The sequence below is a fragment of the Symphodus melops genome (genome assembly GCF_947650265.1).
Source record: "Symphodus melops genome assembly, chromosome: 12".
Taxonomy (NCBI): domain Eukaryota; kingdom Metazoa; phylum Chordata; class Actinopteri; order Labriformes; family Labridae; genus Symphodus; species Symphodus melops.
The window spans coordinates 9,315,071-9,341,722 of NC_136702.1; the positions used below are offsets into that span (position 1 = coordinate 9,315,071).

The window sequence follows — 26,652 nt, forward strand, 5'->3', positions numbered from 1 at the left end:
ACCAGCAAAGAAATGCCAATTGTTCTTTTTTAACGTACACATAGAAGTATTCAATGAACAGTGATTTAAAGCAAAAAAGGCAGCATGTCTATTTTTCTCTTCTTTCTACGGAGGCTGACAGCCTGACATGCGACGACTTAAGAAAACACAAACAGTTTGAGAAAACACAAATGAAAGCAGAAAAACATATTCACAAGTCATGTGTGACATCTCACAAAGCACTTTCAATTCAGAGAACGGGAGCCAATATTCAAAACCTACATAAACAAAATACATTATGTAAAACGGCAGCAGACGACAAAAAACGAGCAAATATAGCAACAGAACAAATGCATGCATCTGAACTGAGCTGGTACCCCTATCCGTATATACTTCTGGAGATGAGTGGAAACTTTTTTTCTAAATCCATACAGTATTATTTTCACTTTTTGTATATTGTCGTGAGGTATTACCGCCTGATTAAGATAGAATTAGGATATTTTGTCATGAAACAATGTTTTTGTTGATTTTTTCTTCAGGATATATTAAGCTAGGAATTGAGATTAAAAAAAAGAAATCATCATAATATTTAGCTTTATCCTGAATTTAATAATCAAAAAAGAACCTCATCTATGTTTATGTCTTGACATAAAAAATCTACAGTCTAACTTAACTGATGATTGGTCTACTCTACTGTTAGAGCTGTATATAATTATGTGAACTAAAGTTATGCAGCAGCTACAGAAACTGCAATAATTTCATGTAAAATTACTGTTAAATAGGAATGAATGTCTTTCTTTGTTCCACTTTTTCATCCTTCTAGTTAAAATTGTATTTGACATATGACCGTGATCATTTAAATGTTAAACAAAAGAAACCTGACATCAAGGTACAACTACAAAATATCCCAAAAGTACTATGCTGTATGAACATTTTCTCCAACATGAATCCAGTACAGACATGTTGGACTTCGCCACTATAGGTATGACAGGGATGTGTCCCTGGACACGTGATGTAGAAACCCCTTTAAACCAGTGCTCAGAGCTCTACACTGGCTTCATGTGAGTCAAATTATTGATTTTTAAAATCTTAATTCTGATATATAAAGCACTCAGTGGCGTTGGGCCAAAGTACATATCACATTTGTTAGTCCGTTATGAAGCATCCAGACCTCCCAGGTCCTCCGGGAAAGCACACTGTTCCCAGAATCAAAAGCAAGCATGGCGAGGCAGCATTTAACTTCTACGCTCCTCAACTGTGGAACAAGCTACCAGAGTTATCTCTTTTTTTAAAATGTATCTATTAACATGTGCATTTACTGCTGCCTTCCCATACGTTCAATCACTTCTTCAACTGAAACAGTTACAGGCTGTAGACTGGTCTTATTTTTTTATATACATTATTTGAATGCCTTCTCTTAACTTATTTGATCTTTTTGAGTTTTAATTTATTTTTTTCTTTTGAACATGTACATGTCTCGTTTTTTTCATGTCATTTATCAGTGTGAATGTTCTTAATGCTGGACAGCACTTTCAAAGTATGAATGCTTTACAAATAAACTGGTCTTGTCTATAGAACCCTATTATTAGAAAGGTGTTAGAAAGGGTTCTTAAAATGCAACAATTTCCTAAGTACATTAACAATCTATGCACAAAGTGTTCCACTATGATACCATTCAAAATATTAACTACCTCATCTGTCTGTTTGCACCTCTGCTGTCCTCCCTCCAAACCCCACCTTCTTTTACCTCTATTGTGACAGATGCCATGCTGCTGGTGGCACAGAGACTGGAGGGACCTTTCAACATTGAATCTGTCATGGAGCCTATTGATGTCAAGATTTCAGAGGCCATCATGAATATGCAAGATAACAGTGCCCAGGTCTCCTACAGGGTATGTCAATTATTTTTACAGCCCAGAGTAGAAAAAGTTACACCTAAGACAGGTTGTTGAAGTCCAACTTTTGCTCTGCTGAAGAGAAACTAATAGTGGAGCTGAGTCCTACTGAGCTGTGTCCAAGGCTGTCCAAGGTGTGTAGACCAACACATTCTAATTATTTCCAAGTTTAGGCCTCGTATTGAATTATATGTTTCAATTTGGTCAGTTAATCTTAGTTCTACTAACAGTAGTTAATGTGTTTCCTGTGTTTTACTGCATTTTTCTTTGACCACAAAATTGTAGTCAGAAAGACAAAAAATGTAGGTGGTTGTGAAGAATGTCTTTCTGCCTACACAGATTTGGATGCCAATTCTCAATCAGAAGGGAAATGCTCTGTTGGCTTTCCCATGCAGCAGATGCAGTTTTTGTTTATGGTTTAAGTATATGTGGTCTCCTCCCTAAAACCTGTAAAAACTTAACTCTGTCATCGTAAATAGCATTGGTCACAGCTCCTAGCTGAATCACCTATCAACGTGGTCACCTCAACTTGATGAAAAGCACTGTCACGCTGGTGCTGTGGGGGGAATTCGTCACAGTAACTTTACAACAACAGCATTTTCCCCTTATTTTCTGCATCCAATGTAATTTAAACCTCTGACAATTGGGTGCCCATGTTTTTTGTGTAATTGCAGGTCTTTCAAGGCTGTGGTCAGCCAAAGCCCGCAGGAATGACTAGGTCTGCCCGCGGTGTTTCGGATGTGTTCAACGCTCGTTTCAAGCCGTATAGCCCAGAGGAGCGGCCGACCACTGCAGCTGGCACAAGCCTGGACAGACTGGTAAAGAGACCGAGCCAAAAACTGCTTCTTCTTTTTTCGGGCGAGACAGTAAAGCCTGTAAACATCGTTTGTCTTTCGGACTTGACACTGTTGATTAAATTTGGTGATTTGCCATGGTAAGCCCCCCGGAGCCGGAAATTAATTCTTTGTACTCACCCTCCATTCAGGGCCCACTCTATCGATTAGTGTTTGTTAACGAATCAACGGCTTTACCCGGAGAGGGCAGAGGAAGGTGCGCTGCTCTGTGCTCAGTGCCCTTCTCCTCTCTGTGTACCTGGCAAACAGAAGCACTGAAAGAATTGATGGATAGATTTTGTGACGTTGACCATATCAATTGTTTGCCGTAAAGAACCCTCTTTTTTTTTCTTTCTATCAGATTAGCCGTATGTTTGTTGGACTGGATCCTGATACATGGATTTTCATTTCAAACAACCTTGAAGCCCAAAATGCTGCATCAGGGTAAAGGTTAACACGTGGCTGACAGACCAATTCGGCTGAGAGACAGTTCTCATCACGGATTACCTTTGCAGCCACAGTGCCCTTCCCTCTTCCCCTCTAGCTCTTTTCAAAGTAGATCTTTTCAAATTGTTCCTCAGCTATTCTTCTTTGGAGTTATTTTTTACCCAAAACCAATCATTGTTTAGGCCATAATGATGCTCAACAAGTACCAAACCAGCATAGTTAAAAGTCAGTCTGCCCAGTGTTAAACAAAACATTTGTGTCGTTTTGTTTAGTTATTAAAAAATAATTTAGTTAGTGAATACATCATTTAAAAAGCATCCTTTTCTCGGCAGCGGGCTCTTGGAATTCCACAACAATAAGTGATATGTTTGCCTCAGTCAATACTAATTATGTTTAGACAGTCTCATTCATTTGCCGCACGGTTTCTGATGTCTTCTATACAGCCGCTGCTTTTTTAGTTTGTGTGCTCATCGGCGATTTCTTCCACCTACACTGAATAATTAAGCCTTTCTGTCTCCCCGCCTTTATGCTGCAAACCAGAGGATTGTTTGGAATGCGATGCAGCACAGTGTAAGGTTCAAAAATTTCATACTAATTTAATTGCTCTTTTACTGGAAGTGTTGTCTTAAACTGTATTATGCATTGTGACTGGAAATACATCATGTCTTTTTCATAATACTCTGTGGCTGTGCGTGCATAGGAATGTGCTCCAAGCATTAAAGATTTACAGTAAGCAAGCACTGTGACCTGTAAATCCCAGAGGTATGCAGCAGTTGCTGCGCTAAGTGTCAGTCATGGTGTCATTTTCATGTCACCTGGGACTCAGTGTCATCCAGTCTCATTGAAATTGAAATGACAGTTTTGTTTTGCCTGAAGTTTTTTTAGACGATCGAATGCAGAAACTTTTCCGACTTGGATGATTTATGGTGTGTTATGGCGTTCAAACATCAGCTGTTAAACACCCTATTTTAAAGGTATACGTTGAACACGTGCCATGGTGTCCTCAGCCACGGAGGATTTCTTCAAAGAGATCAAACATGATTTTTTTTATCAATCAGCGCATCTCTTCTGCACACTTTACCGTCTTATGAGAGGCCTCAGACTGGCACAGGAATGAGTCCAAAGACCCGGAAGTGAGTTAGCATTTTAGCCCCAAGGGTTCTAAACTCTAACAGTCAATGGAGATTTTGAATGTGTTTGTGGTTAGCGCAAGCTTTAGAGATGTTGAGGTTTTGTTAGACGAGATAAACTATGTTAGCTTCGACCCCCACTCGTGAATTTTAAAGGTTTTACTTGTATTTAAAATGGCGGTTGCTAACAAGTGGCTAAATGACACTACAGTGGTTGTCGGAGACGTTAAACGTCATTAAGCCCGGAACGTGTAGTTCTCTTGTAGCTTTAGCTTTAACATTAGCTTTTTTACTTCTCTTGTCGGCATTAACACTTTAAATTTCATAAAAGTGGTGTTCATCTGTAAAGATTATACAGCTGAAGAAAACAGCTACGCACATGTGTTTGCTATAGAGCTTATTTTCTGCAATGTTCCAAAATACAATGCAAAAATTCCATAGGCAAATTCTCGTTCGAACCCAATGGCGAAGCTACTTCCGGGTTGGCCTACAAAAATACGTCATCACTTTTCCAGTCTATTGCCTTATAACTAACAAAGTCAACTCCTTGACAAAGGTGACCAATGAGCAGGTGACATTCCTCCGTCAGAGCTAGCAAAGGGGAGAGCTGTGAAGAGATGATGTGGGGGGGGGGGGGAGTGTTACAGCCAGCATCTGCTCTAATGGTAGAGTGAAGTGGAGGCTCCAGACTGCTCATGAATAACTGGGCAATTAGCCTGCTGGGAGAATCTCACAAGATAGAGCTTGATGAAAGGAGCTTATTTTTGACAAACAATAACTTCACCAGTGTTCCCGAGCAGATTATTATTTTTTTATTTAAACTGTTAGAATAAAAATGTCAACTTAATGTAAGAGAGAATTTAAAGGGGAGTTTTCAAAAAAAGGGTTAGGGTTAGGGTTAGGGTTAGGGTTAGGGTTAGGGTTAGGGTTAGGGTTAGGGTTAGGGTTAGGGTTATAAAGTGGCTTTCTCCAGGCAGAAAACCATTACTGATATCTGTATATGTGGTGGAGGAAGTCATGGTTATTATAATGGCTTCTGGAAGTCACGTCATCGTGACACTTCTGTAATGTGTTGTAATTAGGATTGTTCTGTTTATAGTTTTCCCACAGAATGATGGCATACATGTAGCGATGGCAAGGGAGTGGGTTTGTGATTGAAAGTTCAATTACTACATTAAAAATAAAGACTTTTATATTGGGTTTAGTTAGAAAATAAAGTAATTGTCCTTTGCTCTCTAACTTATTTTAGTGTTCACAAACAAATGTAACAGCTCCTCTTACTTGCCTGCTGTTCTCGTATCCACACACACAACTGCACCTATCCTTCTAATGAACACAGTAAACACTCTGCCAGTCTGCTCCTTTTAGTAACATCACGAGAAGAGCATTTTAGAAAGGCACCCAAACAACTTAACTCCTGTTTTCAAAAGTTTCCCTTGCAATTTCATAATGCCAACAGGTGAACCTCTTTTACGGCGAAACCAGCTGCCCCAAACGATTAACGACCTTCGAAGGTACATACTGTATTTAACATGAGACGTTGCACCAAAATCAATGCCTGTAAGGCAGAACGTCTGACATCTCTCTCACCCTCTACCTGCAGATTAAAGAGACAGGTGTAAAGTTAGTCCACTAGTTCATCAATCTTATGATGATGAAAAATGCAAAATATGGTTGACAAAAATACCTGGATGCCCCGCCCATGTGTCTATGTGTGGGAAACACTGTGCTTGTTTTGTCTTTTGGCTCAGTCAGACTTGACTCACATTGTCAGTTGCAGCCAGTTGATTGAAACAACTAAATGGATTTAGAAATGTTAATGATCGGCAGCTTTTTGAGAATGACACATTTTAAAGAAACAACTACCAACATGCATATTAAGGTCTGTGTCCAGTGTTTTTACGTTACATTTCCTTAAACTAGAAAAAAGCCATCAACGAAGGCCCTTCTGCTATATTGAGTAAGAGTCAAATTCATCAAATCTGCATGAAATAAATTTGTTGTGTCACTTTTTTTTTCCAATCTTTAAATCAATCCTGACACTTTAATCGCAAAACATGTTTGCTAAAAGTTGCCCTATTGTAGATGCAGCAGAAACAAAGCAACATCAGCATTCATTTGGATTCATCTTTATACAACTTTTATTCCTGTTTTTGGTCTCCACTAATTCCAGAGGTTAATATCTGATTCCTAAGCAGCTAAATGCTCCGCTATGCTCACCACCTAGTCGTTAACTCTGTCTGCCTGCTGTTTATTGCCAAGCAGAAAGTGTCTACTGGGTTTATTACAGCTTTTTTTTTCTCTTAAAACAGCTGCCTGCTGCGTCTGCAAAACCCGAAGTGAACCCAAAACAGAAAAGTTGCAGGCCTTTACACCAAAACAATGAGCTGAAACATGCTTTAAAGCTCAGCAGAGCTGAGGGGAACTGCAGAATCAGGTGGTTATTGTTCATGGGCTCTTCACTACAAAAGAACCCTTTCTTGTCCAAGCTGTCTAAAGATCCATTGTGAATATAAAGGGATTTATTATTGCCATGATATACCATTATACATTTACATGAGCTGAAAAAAAACCCATCTGAAGCTGTAGATCTTTTCAAACTAAAGTTGTTCAGCTTCTGTTTACATGGGACGACAGGCCTCTGTGAGCTACTTCTGGATGAAATAATTGACAGGGGTTGACTAAGTACACAACTTCACAACTTAAGTCAGATTACAGATACTCCTGGTCAAATGTCCGTCCACTACAAGTAAAAGGTGCCCAATCAAATTATTACTTAAGTTAAATTATGCTTAAGTGCAATGGGGATGCGAACCATGAACTTTCTCGAACCGACAGCGCTAAATCACTGCCCCACCGCGCAGTCTAAAAACAACATATGTGTTATCAACGGTCTTTGAATGAGTGAGGCTATCTATCCAAGCTATGGCAAAATAAAGCCTGAAGCAGGATATTGTTTTCAAGAATTCATATAATTTATTATTAATATTTATGTCTTTGTTTTAGTTGTGACTTAGAGCAAAAAATAGTGTTCAATGTTTTCATTTAGCCTTGCTGGTTGTGCCACCTTTTACAAAACGTTCAATACAAACCTTGGGAATAACTGATGAAGAGGATGGTTAAAAGACTTGATGCAAGTATTTCCTCCTATTTCAAATGAATGCATAAATATACATGTCATATTTGTTTAGGATACAATAATCTCAGAGGTCATCGCATATCAGCTCACCCTTTTTTTAATGTCCAAGTATCTTTAAAGCCAGTGTGAGACAGGTAATCAGTGGAAGCCATTACTATTTATGAGCTCAGTTCTTGCTTTTTGCCGTCATATTTATTTTTTTTTCAGTATTGAAGATGGAATTCTCAGCTGGCATCTCTTAGCTGAAAGTTTTGTCTGTGTTCTTGAAGCTCTTTTCATATCATCTCTTTGGAGGCCTCGTATACTTGGAAAAGAATATAATGCAGAATATTTGCTTTTTACCTGAAGCTTTCTGTCAGTGCATGTCCTCATTGAAGCTGCTGCCAGTTAGTTATTTCCTCATACCTGCCATCTTACTGAACCCCAAGGCTAAGTTTAAAGGTGTTTGTCTTGTCTTTCAGCTGCCTCGTGCCATCATTAATTCGGCAACACTTACAAGTTTACATCCTGCGGCAGAAATATGACTAGGTTCCCTCTGAGAGAACGTCTTTGTTGTCCCACACTCTGTCCCTGTTTACATTGTGGCACAGGATAATTACCCATGACAGTGACACTGCTCAGCCTTGTGAAAGTTGACAATAGTTTAAAGTGTCCTTTGATGAGAACTTCTTGTCTGGATTAAGCGCTAAGTTTGTGAGTCAAAGAATGTGCAAAGAATGGCGGCAAAGTGCCTGCGTTCAATTCTAGTGCTGCCTATGTAGCAGCTCGGAGGAGCGGGCCCTCCTCCGGCTCAATGAGCCATGACTGTTTAATTGCCTGACATTCTGTCAGAGCACACTCCCTCAAAGCTCAGTGAGAAATGGAGATTTGAAAGTCCAAAGAGAGGATAAAGGCAAAACAGAATGTCAGGCTCAGAGGGGCATTATAGATAAGAGGGGGGGCTTTTAATTTGACATTTGTAGCATGTTTGGTGCTGTTCAATTTAGTAGTGGTTCTTTTTGTCTCCCTTGTGTTCAATGCACACTTTTGTCAGTCTGGCACTAAAACAATAAAAAACAAGACACATACAAGACCAGTCTGCTGAGACAGCCTGAAGGAAAAAGCATTTTTCATAAATGAATCCCTTGTATCATAACTTTTCTGCGTATACATTTTACTAAAACCCTCTTTTAGGCCTTTCAGAGAAATGGCCTGATCGTCAATCACGGGTTGCAGTTATGATTCAGTTTAAATCATTAAAGCATCACCGGCAATGTTTTTGGTGGAGATGCACTTCCCTGATTATTTACAGTATGAATGAAGACAAAGTCATTATTGTCCATGAATATACTGTATGAGTTTCTTTCACTTTTTAAAAAAAAAATGAATACGGAATCGCTGATACTCTTCGAAATCAACACATAAGCTCAATGAAGGCACTATTTCCAATTTATATTTAATAAGACTGTCCTAAAAATGGCATTGCAGAAACTGCTCACCTTAATTAATTGACAAGGCAAAGCTATGAATAAGATATAAATAGGAGAAATGCGTGATGATTATCCCAACACATCAACAACAACAAAAAAAGGAAAAGCTATCATTCTGAACAAATTTCAGCTCCCCTTTCATCTATGCAGATATAGTTTACTTGTGATGTTCTCATTTCTCCGACTGTGTGTGTCTCACTTAAGCAGGCATTTTTTGAATAGTTGGGCAAAGTAAATATTTTCTAAAAACCAAAGTCAAAAATTAATTCACAAACATTCAGGCACACACCCCAGTTGGTTGACACTTGCCACAGTAATTCCAGACTCCTGCTCCGAACAGAAAAATTAGTTTTGCAGAAAATTGTAGGGGGGGAAAGAACATGGAAACTTCAAGATGCTTTTTTAAACATATATTGACTTCCAACATGGCATTCCCCAAGTCCACTATATAACAGAAAACAGTGATTATTGTCAAGTTTGTTTTCATCCTTTGCGTTTTTTTATTTGAGATACTAAATTGCTATTATGAAATGTCCAGGCTTATGAAAACTTATTGGCCAGCAAGTTATGATGTTCAGACAGTCAGTCATCCATTGGTGTCTGAAGAGGTCTTTTGAAGCCCAGCCATGGCACTAACTTCAGAAAAAATCAAGGAGTAGGCAAAGAGTCTCTGGTTTAGTTAAGTTTCTACAGTCCTTGTTGGAGTGGTTGCAGGATTGACTTCTCATCCTGATGCCATTTGATGCATGTCAGCCTCCATTCTCTATCCCAGCATTTCCGGTTTATATTCATCTGTCTCATCCAAAAAAAGGCCGAAGACAAAAAAAAAAAGCAGGCAAATAGGTGGAGCTAAGGGGGTTCCAAATGAATATCTTGGTTGCTAAAACACAGCTTTTTATCCGGCTAGCATTTCAAACAGTACAGATACAGTATAGGCCAACTGGCTTCTTTTAAGCTGAATACAGGCTTATGAACTGTTTTGGTGCAGTCAAACCATACACACTTCTGTTGATAAAAGCTATTCTCCCTGTTCAAAGATAATGCTCTCAACTTTTAAACTATTTTAAGGTAGTTGAAAGTTTCATATTGTTGCATCAATATACACAAAACAGAAGACCTATATCCTCTAGATTTTTCAATAAAGAAATGAGCTTTAGAAACCTTTTTTTTTCTTTTGTATGAGGCTGTAAACATGTTTATCTGCTGTAAACAGTGATAATTCTAATAGGGATACTTCTGCATTAGAGTCACTTTTCAACATATGAGGTTAATGCTTGGCTCCAAAAAAAACATTTTGAGAGATTAAAGCACCCACAAACTTTATTGAATCAATCAATCTTTATTTGTAAAGTGCCAATTTATAACAAATGTTATCTTGAGACACTTTCAAAAAAGCTTGTAAAAGACCCCACTCATTTAATATTACAAAAGAGCAGGTAAAAAGACATCTTAAAGTGTTGAGACATCTTAACTCTGCACGTCTATTGAGAATAAGCATTCAAGGAATTGGACCCACCAAAAGCCTCTCCTTAAAGTTTTATCAGTTGTATGTTGTGTCTTCAGGTCTGTTTGTTTTATTATGCTTATATGCATATCAATAATTGGGCGACACTCAAGTCCAAATAGAAGATCACTCTCCTCCTCTTGGCTCGCCTTTTTAGTAAGCAAAGGTGACAGCTGGGTGGATCAATACTTGAGAATTGCTGCGCCACAGCAAAAATGTTCAGAACCATTTTTTTTTCTCTCATTCTTGTTTCTTGGAACCGTTCCATGCAGGTCAGTAAACCACTGTTGGGTGTAGCTGTGTGATTGTCTGTCTGTGTTTGTTAGCATTGTAAGAAATCAGTGATGTGCCCTGGGTTTTTTACTTGCCTTAAGCCAATACATGAGCGCAGCCATCCATGACCCTGATAAGAAGTAAGAGCATGAATGGATAAAAGGTGCCAAAAGGTAGGGCTTTTTTTGGCTAGGAGCACTGAGATCTAAAGGATTGCCCAGAACAGTCTATCAAACTGCAAACTGGATCTATTTTCACACATGGAGGGGTTAGAAATGAGGATATCACTTTTATCCACCACTAACTTTAATGTAGCGTTAAATTATTCACTCTTACTAGTAACATTATAGCATTAAGTAAAAGAGAATATTCATGCGCACAGTATTTTTTTTTCTCTCTCTGTCTTTATCTTCAGTAGGAAACTCTGAGTAAAACATCTGTGTGTGGTTTGTCAATTGTTGGGGGAAGAAGAAAAAACCCAACCACTCCTTTCCCAAAATCTTGACCCTGACATTATAGTCCCGTCGTCCAGGAACAAGTTGAGCCGCTGAAACATTCTTGTTTTGGATACAGCTTAATGGAAGCAAAGTGAGCCTATCCACAATGCCATTCTTCGAGTTGTTGCATCAACGACATCGGCCCAAGCTATGCAATTACGTAGATGCCACAGATTCTAACATAATTCGTGCTTTTTTTCTTCAAGACCACGCAAAGTCAAATAAAGTAGCTGTGCACATGTGGCGTGATAGTTCAGCGGACTGATTGACTGTAAATTAGTCACTTAGGACTGGCTGTAAATACTAACTGGTTTTGACTTCAACCCACACACTTTATGATGATTTATGAATGGAGAAAGACAAATAAACAAATTAATTTAAAGTAAACATCAGTGACTGTTAGATAGGCAGGTAAAAAAGCAATTCTCATATCTCCAATTTGCTGTCATCACAATACAAAGGTTATGATTCTATATATTTAATTTTGGAAAACTGTCATCTTAGTGTGTCAGAAAAAAAAGCAGTAAATTGGAGTCCACCAGTGAATCCCTGCTGCACAGACTCTTACATAATACGCACAACATATCTGTGCTTGTCCCAGGGGGGTATATTGTCTTAGACAGGACAATAAACAGACGCATTACTCCTTTCACAGTCAACGGTCAGAATCTGTTAAAACACATATGGTAACTTCACAGTAGCTAAAATTCATCATACTTGATTCATTCATATCCGTGTTTATTTGTTCCCTTTTCACGCTAACCACCTGTGCAGTAGACAGTAGTCATGGCTCCCGTGGTCAGTGGTCAGGCATGATGTTTGCTCTATCGACTATGTTTATTATTCGTGAAGTATGAGAGAAAGTACCTTCCGTTTCTGAGCATTTTTCTCATGTCTGACTGCAAATTAACCTTTTACCACAGGCAATCCACATTTCACAACAGGCAGACGCCCAAAGGCACTCAGAGTCTGCATTTTTTGTTTGTTTGGTGAAAGTACAGTATGTTCTCTGATTCTCAAAAAAGGCAACGAAATGTCTAATTTTACATACTGACTCAGTGTCCGCAGGTCTTTGAAGGGATATTTCTTCAAGCTTAATGTTTGTGTTTCAGGTTTACAGCTCGTCACTAGTTTGGAAAAAGGGGGGGGAAGCTTGGGTGGAGCTGCTGTGGGACAGGGTTAAATGCCAGTAAATGATATCCTGGGATTTCCCATAAAAACTTCTCCATAACCAGGGATTTTCAACATTTCAGAACATTTATGCACAAGACCCCAGATCATTAACTGCATATAAAAATCCAATCGCTTGACATCAGGACATAATAGTTGAGGAAGCAAAGGAAATGAGTGTTCTTTTACAACTCCATTTCTTAGAAAGTATTTTTTCTGAAATAGCACAAACACAAAATGTCAAAATGCTGAAAATGCTAAATGTTATTACTTTTGGAAATTCTATGCTAATTTTGAATTGTATGCCAGAAACACCTTGCCAAAAATTTAGACAGTGAAAAGACTGAGAAAGTTGGAAAATGCTCAAAGAAAAGGAACATTTCACAGTTAATGAGGTTAACTGGCAACAGGTTGGTAACATGATGGGTATAAGAAGAGCATCCCAAAGAGGCTGGGTCGGTCTGAAGAGAAGATAGGTAGTGTTCACCACTATGTGAAAGACTGCACTTGAAAATCTTGCACCAATTAAAAAATATATATTTTTCATTGTAAAATTGCAAAGCATCTGAAGAATTCCTCGTCTGCAGTACATTCTATCTTTAAATGATTCAAACAATCTGAAAAAATGTATCAACAGCAAGGACAAGGAAAACAAACGATATTTGATGGATGCGATCTACGGGCCCAGGATGCCATTTAAAACTGACACTATTGTGTGGACCACACTGCATGGACTCCGTTGTAAATCGTTGTTTATGGACGCTGTATTCACAAATGAAAGTTGAAAGTGTACCATTCAAGGAGGAAACCATTCATAGACGAACAATATATACTGAGGTCTGACAAGTGAACAATTTGGCTTTCTGTTTGGAAATCATAGGTAGAGATGCTACTGTAAGAGGAGGGTAAAGATGCAAAGAGGAGAGGAGGCATGTAAGCATATAGGCATGTGTTACAGTATGGCTCCATAGTCAAAGGGTCAGAGAGTAAAACTGGTCTGCCTGGATTCCCCACTTGTCCCCCATCGAAACATTTCTGAAGAATGAACTGGAACAAAGGAGTCCCTGAACTGTTGAACGCTGAATTTAATTTAAGAGCAAGAATGGTGAAACAAAAAAAATTGCAGGAAGTATTCTCATCAATTCCCAAATGCTTACAGAGTGTTGAAAAAGAGGAGGTGAAAGAAGAGATGACATAAACATCACCCTCTCACTTTTTTAAAATAACTCAGCAGGCGGAGTAAAGGCCACCTCGAGACACCACCAGCAGTCAGCACATAGCACTTTGAAACGACAAAATAATATAGTAGAGCCTGACCGATATGTAGCTAGTATGCATGATTTTACCGTACAGACGCAAAGTTTTGCTATTTTTGAAGTAATGTATACCCAATGAGAAAGTTGACCTAACTCTACCTCATCCTGCAAACTGAAGCAAGTCTGGCAGAGAGCGACACATGACCCACCGTCTAGATTGGAACCAGTGCTGATTTATATCTACCCACGGGAAAAAGCAAGACAGATGTAGCCACATCTTTCATCACCATTATGGAGGCTCAAACATTTGTAGTACACACACAGTATATTTTATGGATGTAGACAGTTAAAATGACAACTGTAAATGTGCTCCTTTACAGAGTTGTAGACCACAGATTGCTGAAGTTGCAATACTCTGATCCAGACATTTTGAAAGTTGCAAGTTTATTTTAATACACCATAAAAATGATTTGAAAAAACTGACTGAGGAGATATTAACTGTAAATATGCCAGACTGACATTATAACTAATGCATCAGCATGAGCTATAAAAGCAAACAAGACAGTCAGGAAGATTTATCATTTATCTATCAGTTTCACCCAGGGTGATTTAAGCTGTACAACACAGGACATGCCTTTAGTCACAACTTACATAGAAGACCAATGACAATAATTAAATTTGAAATGTAAAAACTGATCAGGATGCGGGCATCGGTGGCACAGTGGTTAGTGTGTGCATCCCCATGTATCGAGGCTATAGCCCTCAACGCAGGCGACCTGAGTTTCACACCGGCCTCCCTCCTGCATGTCGGTCCCCTCTCCCTCCCTGATCTCCGGCTTTGTCCCCCTTCCTGTCTCTAACTAATAAAACCAAAAAAGCACCAAAAATAAATCTTTGAAAAAAATAGGATATCAGGATGACTTTTTTTTTTGTCAGATGAGGTAAGAAAGTTCCTTACAGTAGCTTTAAATAAAGCAAATATTCCAGAGAAAGTGGGTTTTAATTAGGCTTGATTTGCTAATATTGAAAGCAATCAGGTCAGAAAACGTTTGCTTTAATTGTTCCGTCTACTTTTTATTTGTCATAATTCTGATTATTATCAATAAAAGTAGTATAGTATACAATGTATGCCCTTTCAAAGTAAAACCAGAGGTCTGTTCACCAACAGCTTTCATGCCTCAGGTATTATTTTCACAAAAGGTCAGTGATTTATTCAAATTACTTCATACATTTTCCCCTCTCTCTCTCTCTCTCTCTCTACCATTAATGCTGGTGAAAAAGAGGCCCTGCTCAGTTCATATCTGTCAATACATTAATGAGGCACATTGGCCCTATTGCACTCTAGGCATGTGCGTCTCTGGGGAACACAGTCGGCAGGGAGCTAGCGAACCTGCCCGTGATTGCTCTGTTCTCCACAGTGTATAGCTTCTCTTTAATCATCTCCCTTTTTCAAACTTCTCTTGTTGTAGCCCTGGGCCAATCACAAGCGCAAACTCACAACTGCTTCATCAATATTCTGTCATTTTCTCTCACTGTGGGATCACTGTGTGATAAATTTCTCTCACCACGATGCACCATGTTGCCCCATCGTTTAAATGCCACGGGACGAAGAGAATGGTTTAAGGCGGTGTTGTGTGAAATGGGCCAATGTGTTTGTCCTATTGTGTGTTGACAGTATGTAAATACTACATGAGCTACAATAATGTAAAGTCATTTTTCATAGATGAGTGGAAAAAAAAGATCATATTCCAGATAGGGTTTCCCTAAAACAGCAACTATGTTTTGGATAACAGCTAACAAAGCATCAATTTCAACATCAATATCCCAAAAATGACAAAAAGTTGCTGCATATTCTTTTAAGTGGAAGACAAAATTAGTTTCCTAGTGCTTTTCACTGTGAAAATTGAACAGATGAAGCCTGATTAAATTAGCCTAAAGAGACCAAAGTTTTTGGTCTGTCATGTTTCTCTTAAAACAATGTAGTGTCTGCTATTTATAGGAATGTAATTTTTCTTTTCTCTTTTTGTGTTTCTTCAAAGTGCCCGGAGTGCTCCTTCAACACTTACGCAGATTGGTGAAAGCTGAAAACAAAGTGAGACGTATAGGTTGTCAAGCAACTCGTGTTAACTCTGTGTTCAGCTTTCACACTCTGAGGTACAAATCAAAAACTAGCTTTGATGTCTAGGTCAGATCCAAGACAAAATACAAGGCAAAAACATCAACCCCCTTGTAAGGATTTTTTTGGGCAATACTTCAAAAATGGAAGAATGTGTGCATTTGTAAGTGATAAATATTTATTACTTTGCTTTATTGTCTGAAAAGTTTCTATATCTATTCCTCAGTATCTGTCTGATCAGATGTAAAATTGAGATGGATTTCACAGCTTTTCTGCTCCCGCTATAAACACGGGCTGCCAAATCAAAACAAATACAAAGTAAAAGCCTTTTTGAATAACAATACAATCTCACTTTATGTCAAGTATCTATTCCCAGGAAGCAACATAATAACAATCTGACAGTGCTGTCCCTGACAGAGCTGTCAGCAGGAGATATAGGAAAGAGATATACGCACTGGCCTGGCTGAGGCTTTGTTGAGATGTCATGTTAAATCATGTTTTAGTATCCTGCTTTGGCAGCTTTATGCTAGGACATAATCAGTTGTAATCAAGAGAAACAAGGAGGGCGGCTCCAGCTAGCTGAGGGTTGCAAAATGACGCTAAAAATGGGTTTATCATGAACACATGGGGCGTGTAGGCAAATGGTAGGGGACAGAACCCAACCTTGCACTGTCATAACAAACCCCAATTCAGTTTGCGAGTGGTTGTGCTGTTTTCTTTCCATGATTTGCTTGGGAATAGCATTCCCATCTGTTAGATAAACAGCTGCCTTTCTTGTCTCATCTGCTGTGAAGTCACAGAGGGGAAACATATTTGCTCTAGCCCGCTCTTGATGGATATTGATTGGATGAAAACAGCCCACTATATGCACTCTGGTTGTTACCTGCTCTGACAGTCACCTTTTGAGGTGAATGTTTCCCGACAAGGACAAAAGAGACCAGACAAAGAGGAGACAAGTGCTCCTCAAAACAGTGTCACAGAGGTTATTTGGTTTGTATGCTTTGGGAAAGCCAATGTTTTTGTACTCGGACGATTTTTTTTTTTATGTGCTAAAAATGCTTCTGAGCCAGATGGCGCATCCTTGTTTAGGAAATCTGTAGACCTGAACCAATGAGCAGTGCTTTATGACGTGTTAAACAGCGGATTAAATAGCCAAGTCTGGGGACAAACACCCAGTAGGCCTCAGCACCCTGTTACTCGACACTTTAGCCGTCTATTTTCTGGCTGCATTAGCACATAGTGCACCCAAACTTAGAGGGTAGCTTGTATTAGTCCTTAGGATCGCCTCGGTCAACAATATAACTCAATCGAGAATGTGATGAAAAGGCAGAGCTATTCTTACCACGGCCTTTCTCCTTGTGAGAAACTATTCTGTCCGTCCTCAAAGTGGTCACTGGTCAGTCAGGGAGAGATTTAGCGGCAGGGCCAAGGTCTCTGGTATGAGCCGGACCGACTCGCTGACCTCTGTAATTGAGCTGCAGGAAGAATACTGCATTCGTATCAAATGAAAAACTATTTTAATTCAGACAGGAGGAGCAGTTGCCAGGGAAAATAAGTTGATCGAGGAGTTGTCTGCCCCTTGTGGGTTCGGTGGCGAGACCTGCTGCTGCCGAGTCTATGATTAGACAGAACATGCACTCATTTAGCTCAAAGTTGCAGCAGAGGGATATGCTCTGTGTCAAGCGGTGATGACATCCCTGGATAATTGTAGAAAAGGGGGTCTAATGGTTAATTTAACACGATGGAGGTGTAACAAGTATCATGAGACAGAATGATATAGAAAAGGGGAGATTTAGCAGCCGGCAGACAGAGCAGTCAAATTGAACACTGTAGATGAACTTTGGCAGCCATGTCAGCATGATGCATTTGAAAAAGGAAAAAAGCTAGAGAGACATAGTCCCTTCACGTTTCTTTTTCAAAAGGCTTATCATTCGGGCATGATCCCCCAGCCAGATAAGAGTGTTTAGGCCCGTGACATTGTGCTGTCGCCAGGAGTCAGCTACCAGACTTAGATCCAGCGACACGTCAACTGATCTGAGAATAGGCAAGGACATCCGCAAAAAAAAAAAAAAAAAACGCTGGTCATAGTACACGTTTGTGTGCAGAGCGCAAAAGGTGGCAACCAGCTGCCACCTTGTTTACATGCAAACAAAAAATCTCATGTCTTGGCTGTGTGAGCGCCGAGCTGCATGCACCAGAAAGGCTGATGATAATAAATAATGCAAGAAACACTTTGAGTGTCTGTAAACACACAGACTTAAAGCCTGCGTACACCGTTATCTCGTTGACTCATGCTGTTGTTTTTGGAAATGATCATATTCTGTAAACACTTCCTCATGTTTGTCCATTTAAGCTAGCCATTAAGGTTTTACAGCAGGTAAACTCTGTACTGTATGTCCTACCAGTTTGTTTGGATGGATTATATTGATAGCGAGAGAGGAAAAAGATGACTTTAAGGTGAGGTTGCATTTGGATCCTTTTTCTTGCTTCCAGGCTGTTACAAACAAATCTCCTGTGTTGTGGATTAACCTTGGTAAACTTCCTGTTTTCCTGTTGTCATGGAGACGGTTACAACAGGAACACAAGGAAAAAAAAAAAACATAGGTAATTGATTTGATTATGTTCATGATTGAATCTAAAAGTATTTAAAGACTGAATTCATATGAACCAGCGGAGAAATTAGGATCAATTACAGCTCGTCTGCTTTACAGTCAAGGAGTCTATGCTGTTACATCGCCATTGAGGGACAGACAGTTTAGTTTACAAAGCGCCTTAGAAAAAGAATCAGGTCTTGCTTTATTAGTGTCAATGAAGGACTGGCCCTACTTTGCAACTAAACTCACTTTCTATAAAAACACTTTAAACATCATCATCCCTACAGTCACTGATGATTGTTTGATTTGATTTGATTTGTTTTCTATTCTAAATCATGTAAACTGTTGGGGTTTATAGTCAGTCACACAAACAGCAGCCTCTAGTTAGTGCATGAAATGTGTTTTTCTTCTGATGAAAACAAAAGGACTTTCACTCATGTTCGAGTATCTTCAGCTAAAATCTTCAGAGGCCAGCAGTTTCAGAAAAAAAAAATACTGCTGATGATGAAATCAAAGTCAAATGACTTTTTATAGAAATGTGAAAATTAATGAGACTGTTCAAAAATAAATCAAGTTATTATTGACTTCTTAATTTCCTAGTAATGGGCCTCAATGACAGAGAACCTTCATAGTCCCTGATAGCAGATTAACCATTAGCAACAACTGAATCCTTTTTACATAATTGCAGAGAACATTATATAAAATTCCTTTAAGAAACCTCGAATATAGATGATGCAATGCCAGAAAGTATAAATTCCTTATTTCTATGCTCTCAGTGAAAAACAGACAAGTTGTGACTGAAAATGATATGAGTATTAAATCCATTTAAAAAAATAATTTAGTAGTTTGGAAATAATTTTTTATAGATTTGTGGGGGTTTTTAAAGTGTTTGACGTGTCTTTCATTAAATGAGTTGAAACAAGTTAAATGTGTTATTTTGGGTGTGTCTGTGTTAGATAAAAGCTGTTGACAGTGTGTGTGTGTGTGTGTGTGTTTGTAGGTGTGTGTGTGTGTGTGTGTGAATGTGAGAGTGGGAGAGCAGAAGTATGCGTGTTGTTTATTAATGTGAAGAATCCATTTAAAGCAATCAAACAGAAGTCAACATTTCTCCAAACTGCAGGTCATTTTGAAAAGCTATAAATGCTCGCTTTAATTTTTAATGCAAATCCATTTAATCTTAAGCAGCTATAGTCTTGAATTTCACTCTGGATCAATAAAGTATCTATCTACAATTTATAGGGTTTTATATTTCTATTATCTTTTATATAGCTGCATACAACTTCTTATTAGTGAATGTTTAAATGCAAAGAAAAGGTGCCTGTTATTTGTTAAGCTCATTTCAGCTTGTTACAATGCATTTCCAGGAAGCTATGAAATTATATTATAATGAGTTTTTTTGGACTTTAATATGCACACTCTTGTGCTACAAATGTACGCCTGTAAGTGTGATCAAAACAATCTCCTCCATTCTGTGATATTGAAAAGGTGATATAGGCTCAGTGTCAGGGAAAAAACATGTGTACCGTTAATGCATATACATAGACGTGCCTGTCATATCCCAGGCCAGCACTGTCTCTTAGAAATGCTTGTCTTTGGTTTATGAGTTCATAAAGTCATGCCAGGGTGCAATAATGACATAAATGATGATGGTGTGCACATCTAATGCGTAAATGCCACTATGAACGGCCTTGTCAGCCCTTATTACGGAACCGTAGGTAACACGCTCTAATAACACTTTTAATGTCAACACAGATTGCAGTAGCTATCACACATCATGATTACAATCATCTTTTAGGGTGATGGTGGAAACAAATACACTGCAATGTCCTGATGAGGGAGAGGAGGGGTGTCTGTGATCTTCATTGTGATGTTTTAATGAGAATATCAAGCCTGTCAGTAATAGACGGCTGATTCTAATGAGACTCTCTGCTCCACAAACACACTTCCTCTCTCCTACTCCTTATGCCATAACCGCACTGGAATTACAATGAACTTTTGATTATCCTGATTATACTGCAGATTGTTGTGACATTAACTATTATACTGTATTAGTGTTGCATCTGTTGACCCCTTTGTTCAGATCACATGGCGATTAGTGTGAAGTCTGATGTAAAGGGAAATCATTATTCACCATCATTCAATTTATATTTTCTCTCTCTCTCTCTCTCGCTCTCTTTCTCGTCTCAACATTTCTCAGCAGCATACTGCCATCTAGTGTGCAATGCATGTGGTTGCATGCCAAGGCTGCAGTTGTATTATTTATTCATTGGCAATGCAATCGAGTGAAGGCCTTTTTTCCCCATCACAAATATAGTTTTTGTGACAAAATGTTCAGTTTTTGTGTTTTCATGTTGTAATTGTTTCCACTTCAGAATTAGACATGAGGTTGTCAGAATCAGCAGCTGCATATTACTACACAAACCATGTGTTAAAATAAGTGGCTTTTTATCATCCCGAGTTTTAAAATGAGAAACAGATCATTTAAAGGCATTTTTACTGTTTAATAATAAAATATAAGACATTCACAGTCATCTCAGACGAGCAAAAAAGTTGAAAAAAAATCTAACATTGATTTATTTCCAGCCACACTAAGCATCGCATGCTAATTAATGCTAATTAAATGTTTGCATAAATGCAATGTGAGTAAGTCCTTACAAGTTTGATTCACACCTTGGCAGGCCTGGTTTTGCCAGCTGATCCCAAGAAAAACGGTGAATCTCTCGGTGGTTAAACCGAACTTAATATGTGAGCTTTAGTCAAACATTGCCAGTCAATCTCTTGCATTGAGTGCAGTCTTGACCCTCTGGGCAGTATCAGAGCCACTGAAGTGCTTTGGCATCAGTGTGACAGGATTAACACATCAAAAGCAGAGTCGGGGCCTACAGCAGCGTCACAGAGGCAGTACAGCACCTTTCATGTTCTGCTCAGGTTCACTACAATTTCACGTAAGCCAACAGCAAGTCAGACGGAAAAAGATAATGGGGCCAACCTGCTGCTATCAGGCTTTCCCTCAGCTTCAGTGAAATATGTCAAATTCTGTGTTTGATGAAAGATTGGGAGTTCAACAGGCTCAAGTCAGGGAACGATATCTGACTGTGTCACATGGCCAGGATGCAAAAGGGAATTTAAGTCTGACATTGAAGCTGAAATTATTGCTGCAAGCCTGCATGGTCTTACTTTTTTATGATGCAAACACTAGATAGTCAGCATGGGAGGACAAATTAAACACCAATCGTTTTTGAGGAGTTAAAATGTCTCAGGGTTAAATCCTAACTTTTGTAATCTTTTGATAAAATGTTGTGGTAATTACAGGTGGGGCCCTTTTTTTAATTAGATGTATCATAAGTAAACGAGTTTTAAAGAATATAATAGCTCAAATCAAGCTTAGTTTACTGGACGAAAATTCTACATATGTACCTGCTATTTTATTTTTCCTCCCAGATGTTTATACAAGAACATATTAAATACTAGTAAAATAATAGGAAAATACAATTGTGTGATTATTTAATGGCATGAATGTGATGGAGACCATTTTGGCAAAACCTTGGATGATATTCAGATTAACAGGAGGATAAGTGGAAAAAAACAAGTAAATTACTTAAAACAAATTCAACGTCTTTCTGTGTGTTAAAAACTGTTGACAGAGAGTGTGCATGTGTGTGGGTTCATTGTTTCTTATTTTTTCTTTAAAATTGAAGGCTCCATTATTTTCGTCACGCTATAAACTCTCATTTTGGCTTTTCTTCTTGTAAATGCAGCACTTTGAATTGCCTTGCCAGCCATGTTGCTAAAATGTGCTATATAAATAAACTTGCCTAAAGCATAAACTTTGTCCATGTTGGTTACAGTACTGTATTTTCATTATTTTAGGTAAAGTATTCACTCCATACTATCTGTTATTGGGAGCATGACGTGAGGAAGAGTCGCTCTGACTCTACCTCTCATGTGTCACATTGGAAGCATCCTCGCTCTCTCTGCCATCTCGTCTCTCCAGCCAGACTGAACTGACTGAGTCTGTCCAGAGGCAGTGCTTATCTTGATCTAGAATTTGATTTTTTTTAATGTTTTTAATTTTTGTATAATATGTAGGTTATATGTCTGAGTGTCTTTATGGGGTCAATTTTAATTTTTCTTTACATTCTTTTTCTAACTCTTTAAGCAGTATTACAAGAGAGACTTGCTTTGTTGATACATTTTTGTCTCCTTTGTAAAAGAAAAAAAAAACCCTTGTCTTTGCTCAGGTGGTCGACATAAAAGAGAAACTGAAGCTGTCAAAGAAATTTTGGTCCAACTTGCCCGAGGCGATGTGCGTGGAGGACAGAGTGACCGCAGGAAATACCAGCGATGAGGAGTGCTGGAATGGGCACACTAAGGGCAGGTAAGTGCACCAAGGCCTGAGGCTAAAGCAGGCCAATACGAAAGGTTATTCTAAAGTCCAAAGTCTGCTCCACTCAACTAATGTTAATCAGTGTCATCCTAGAACTAAGGACAAGGTTATGTACTCTCACTTCAATGTAGCAAAAAAAAAAAGTGAATTATTAAACCATATTTGTTCATTCAGTGTGTTGTACAATACACTTGGAATATTTATTAGCATTTGTATCTGAAATAATATTTTCATTCTACACTATGCAACATGGTTTCTCCATTTGAATCTTATTTTTCAACGATATATTTGCACTCCCAATGCAAGCTGCAATGGCTTGGGTCAAACTTAAAATTGATTTGGGGTGCTTTTATTAAAGAAAAATGCAAACTGTATGATCAAAACATGTCCAGCATTCACAACAGTTTAATTCTTCAAATAACGCTGGAAAGGAAACAGAATGACCCCATATGTGGGCATTGGGTGCGGAAGCTGCTGCTATTTTTTGGAACTAAAAAGAAAAGAATTCGGGTTGTATATTACACACTGGCGTGTGCCTAGAAGAACAAATGCTTTTGTGTAAGACGATTTATAGAGTGCCCTCACATGACTGCGTGCTGCTTATTTATCAAAGAGGAATGCAAGCAGCTGACATGTTTTCCCGGGAGAAATATCTCACAAGTTTGTGAGAACATTAACCAACATGATGAGGTCAAGTTTTCATTTTTCCAACACTCTTTCATCTTCAGAGATTTTTTTTTTATTTTTAAATTGCTGTATGTATCAACAAAACAACACTTTTTTTTCCTTATTAGTCTTTAAAATTACACAATCCTTAAATTAATTTAACACATTTATTTGTTCATTTTCATCTGAAGGTACTTCCCTGAAGTTCAAAAGGATGGACTCACGAACCAGGTGAACAACCCAGAGGTTGGTGTGGACATCACGCGTCCGGACACCTTCATCCGCCAGCAGATCATGGCTCTGAGAGTGATGACAAACAAGTTAAAAAACGCCTACAACGGCAATGATATCTACTTTCAGGACTCAAGTAAGCAATTTTCCTTCAAAGGAACAATGAGCCTTTTTTTATTGAGGAGAGAGGGTCTTTTTTTATAGAGGCATTTTTAGTCGTGCCCTTACTGCCCTGGTCGGTCAAGTTCATACTCCAGCCTGTCATTCATCTTGATCAGCTGTCTACTTTGAAACGCTACCTAACCCTGTGGCAGAGCTAATCAGCGTCAGTGAAAAAGCACAGAGGGAGCCGATAACCAACACAGGCTCTTTGCAATGTGAAAACACCCAGTTAAGAGCAATTTGTTGACAGCACATTGGCTGTGCAGTATTTGGTGTGTACATACCCCCCCTGAAACAGCTAGCAAACAAAGAATAGATTTGTTTCAGCAGTGACTTTCGGATTTGCTGAGATTACAGTCACAAACTCTTGCATACTGTTATTGTGCGCCCATTACACTGCATTATGAAACCTTTATTCATTTAATTTTGGTACCGTCTTAGTAGTGGAAACAAGCTGTGACTTTACGCTAACAAATTGTATTATCCCCGATAAACATGACTCGCTGAGCTTGTAATCAAACAAAATCTTATGAGTATTTTCCTTTTTTTAAAAATGTTGTCCTCTTGATCGTGCTTTTAGCTATTTTGGTCCCCACAGTATGAACTCTGTAAACCAATCTGCAGTCAAATGCAGCGCTATGATCACTTTGCCTGCCACCTGGTGCTTATCAGAACTGCCATATTACAAATATCTGCAACAACGTTGTGCGACACCACAATGGCATTAAGATGTGTGATAAATGTTCTTTTATTGAACAGGTAAGTTTGCCGTAACTTATTGATCATGTATTTATGCAAGGCATTATGTTTTACATATACAAGGGTGTTAAATTATTGTTGTTTTCAATATAAATGATGGGCTACAAACGAAAAGAAAAGGTATGAATACAATGTTCAACTCCGAGCTTGACTGGAATGCACTCGTAATTAACTATCAAATAGTTTGTCTTTGTGTTCCATGCAGCCTTTTGCAATATCTCTTTGATGACGTGAAACGCTATTTGCTCTTCAGCCATAGAGCTGGACATGCAGTATTATCGGGTTTATTAAAGCCGTTTTTGAGTCAGATCAGAGCTATATCTTTGAGACACTTCGAGTCGTGTGGTTGAATACATTAGAGTTTTAAAAAGTGTTAATGATGTTGCATTTTCAGTGATGTGCTCACTCCAACAGATGTTGTTTTCGTTGTTGTTGTTGTTGCAGGTGATGAAGGCAGTGGTTCAGGCAGTGGCAGTGGCTGCACAGACGTCTGCCCTACAGAGGCTGACGATGCTGCCACCGAAGCCCCGGTGGTGGAAGCTGACCGGAGCGGGCCTGTGGATGATTCCAACCCGCTCCGTGCACCAATAGCCCTGCCAACCATGCTGGCCCTCTCAGCCCTGGCATTCCACCAACTGTGGAGATAATGCTGGAGGAGCCAGCTAAACATGGACAGCAGGGTTGTTTCTCTTTCTTTTATCATCTTTGCAGTTTTTGTATTCAGGCAGATTGGAGCTACAGTCGAGCAGACAGTATCCAGGCTGCCCGCCTCACAGTGAGAGGAGACTGTTCGAAAAAACCAGAGCAGTCATGCATTGTGATTTCCAATTCTCCCAAAGATCGTTGCAGTGCCATCCCTAGACTTGATATATGACGGCATCACCCCTCCGTCTAACCCTGATGCCGACCCAACAGACTCTGCTTCAGAGATTTCTTGCACATATGGCAGGTACTAATGTAGGTCTCCATGTGGAAAATTATAACACGCACTTTGATTGTTTTAATTTTTTTAATGCAAAAAGTTGTTTGTGTGTTGAAAAAAGGTGAGAATGTGGTTATTTGATGCATTGAAAAGAGGCACTTGATAACTTTGAATATCAAACAGAAGATTTTCTTGGGGAGAATAGGGGTGATCTATTTGCTGAAAAATTCAGGAACATTTGGTTTCAACTTTTCAATTCTTCCATTGTCATAACATCATGTGCCAATTATTGTTTTTTCTTAAAAAAGAAAGTTCATTATATTCTGATATTGCTCAGAGTGGTTATAAATCCATTTAGGTTTATAATATGCTGCTTCATCTTGTGTTTCAAAGTCATTTTAAACAGGACAACATTTTAAGTATTTTCCAGTTATCCATCAAAAATTGTTCAACAGCCGCATTGTGCTAAACTCACATTTTGTTTAAAAAAAAAAAAAAAAAAAAAAGGCATTGGACTGGCTTTTTTATTATGCATTTGCCTCGCAACAAATTTATAATCTGCAAAATATTTATATATCATGCTGGTTTCTCTGCCTTGGCTTCTGAAGCAGACTGCCTGGACTGAACGATATGGAGCAATGATTGACACATAGGGAAAGGTGCCACTGTACGTTGTAATATAGTAGTAAATGGTTGTTCTGTAGTGTTTTGGGGGGGAGGTCCTGGACATACTTCATTATGTTAGAGATGGCTAAACAAATGCAAATTTGCAGTATCTAATAAAAATGGGGAATCAATTATTTTGGGTATCATTATATCAGAAGGGGCTTAAGACTTCAGTAGGTAAGTTGTTACCTAACGTATTTCCATTTGAATAGGGAATTTAATATTTTACAAATGTGTTCATAAAGATTTTCAAACTGCTCATGAAACAAACTTTGTTGAGATGATAAAGCAGTTTGTGTAAATTTGTAATTGGACATGCTCCCCAATGTAATACAAAATCACAATTTTACCAAAAAAAAGTGTGCTTCCATAGGTTGTTTTTTTTAAAATCAACAATATTGGATCCTATTAAATATATTGTGCATTATCTTGATTGTCTTATAAGAAACATAAAATGTGTTATTTCAAGGAAAGTATTGGTTTGCACATACAGGGGGCAACAGCAACAAAGAAGGTGCCAATGAGGCAGATGTGATTGTTATCCTGTAACTTTATTC

At 38.6% G+C, this 26,652-nt stretch overlaps 1 protein-coding gene across 3 annotated transcripts in view; it reads left to right on the top strand.

Annotated features, from left to right (window-relative positions):
• The window catches only part of gpc6b (glypican 6b), a 75,143-nt gene extending 49,156 nt beyond the window's left edge, over positions 1–25,987 (top strand). For 2 of the 3 annotated variants that reach the window (XM_079357867.1, XM_079357869.1), the window contains exons 5-10: positions 1,741–1,871; positions 2,549–2,692; positions 3,695–3,724; positions 22,544–22,680; positions 23,547–23,722; positions 24,952–25,987. In XM_079357867.1, coding sequence (XP_079213993.1) covers positions 1,741–1,871; positions 2,549–2,692; positions 3,695–3,724; positions 22,544–22,680; positions 23,547–23,722; positions 24,952–25,154 — 821 coding nt within the window. In that variant the 3' untranslated portion in view covers positions 25,155–25,987. The remainder of the gene's footprint in view (positions 1–1,740; positions 1,872–2,548; positions 2,693–3,694; positions 3,725–22,543; positions 22,681–23,546; positions 23,723–24,951) is intronic. The other variant, XM_079357868.1, reaches the window with a different exon arrangement.
• Positions 25,988–26,652: the final 665 nt, after the last annotated feature.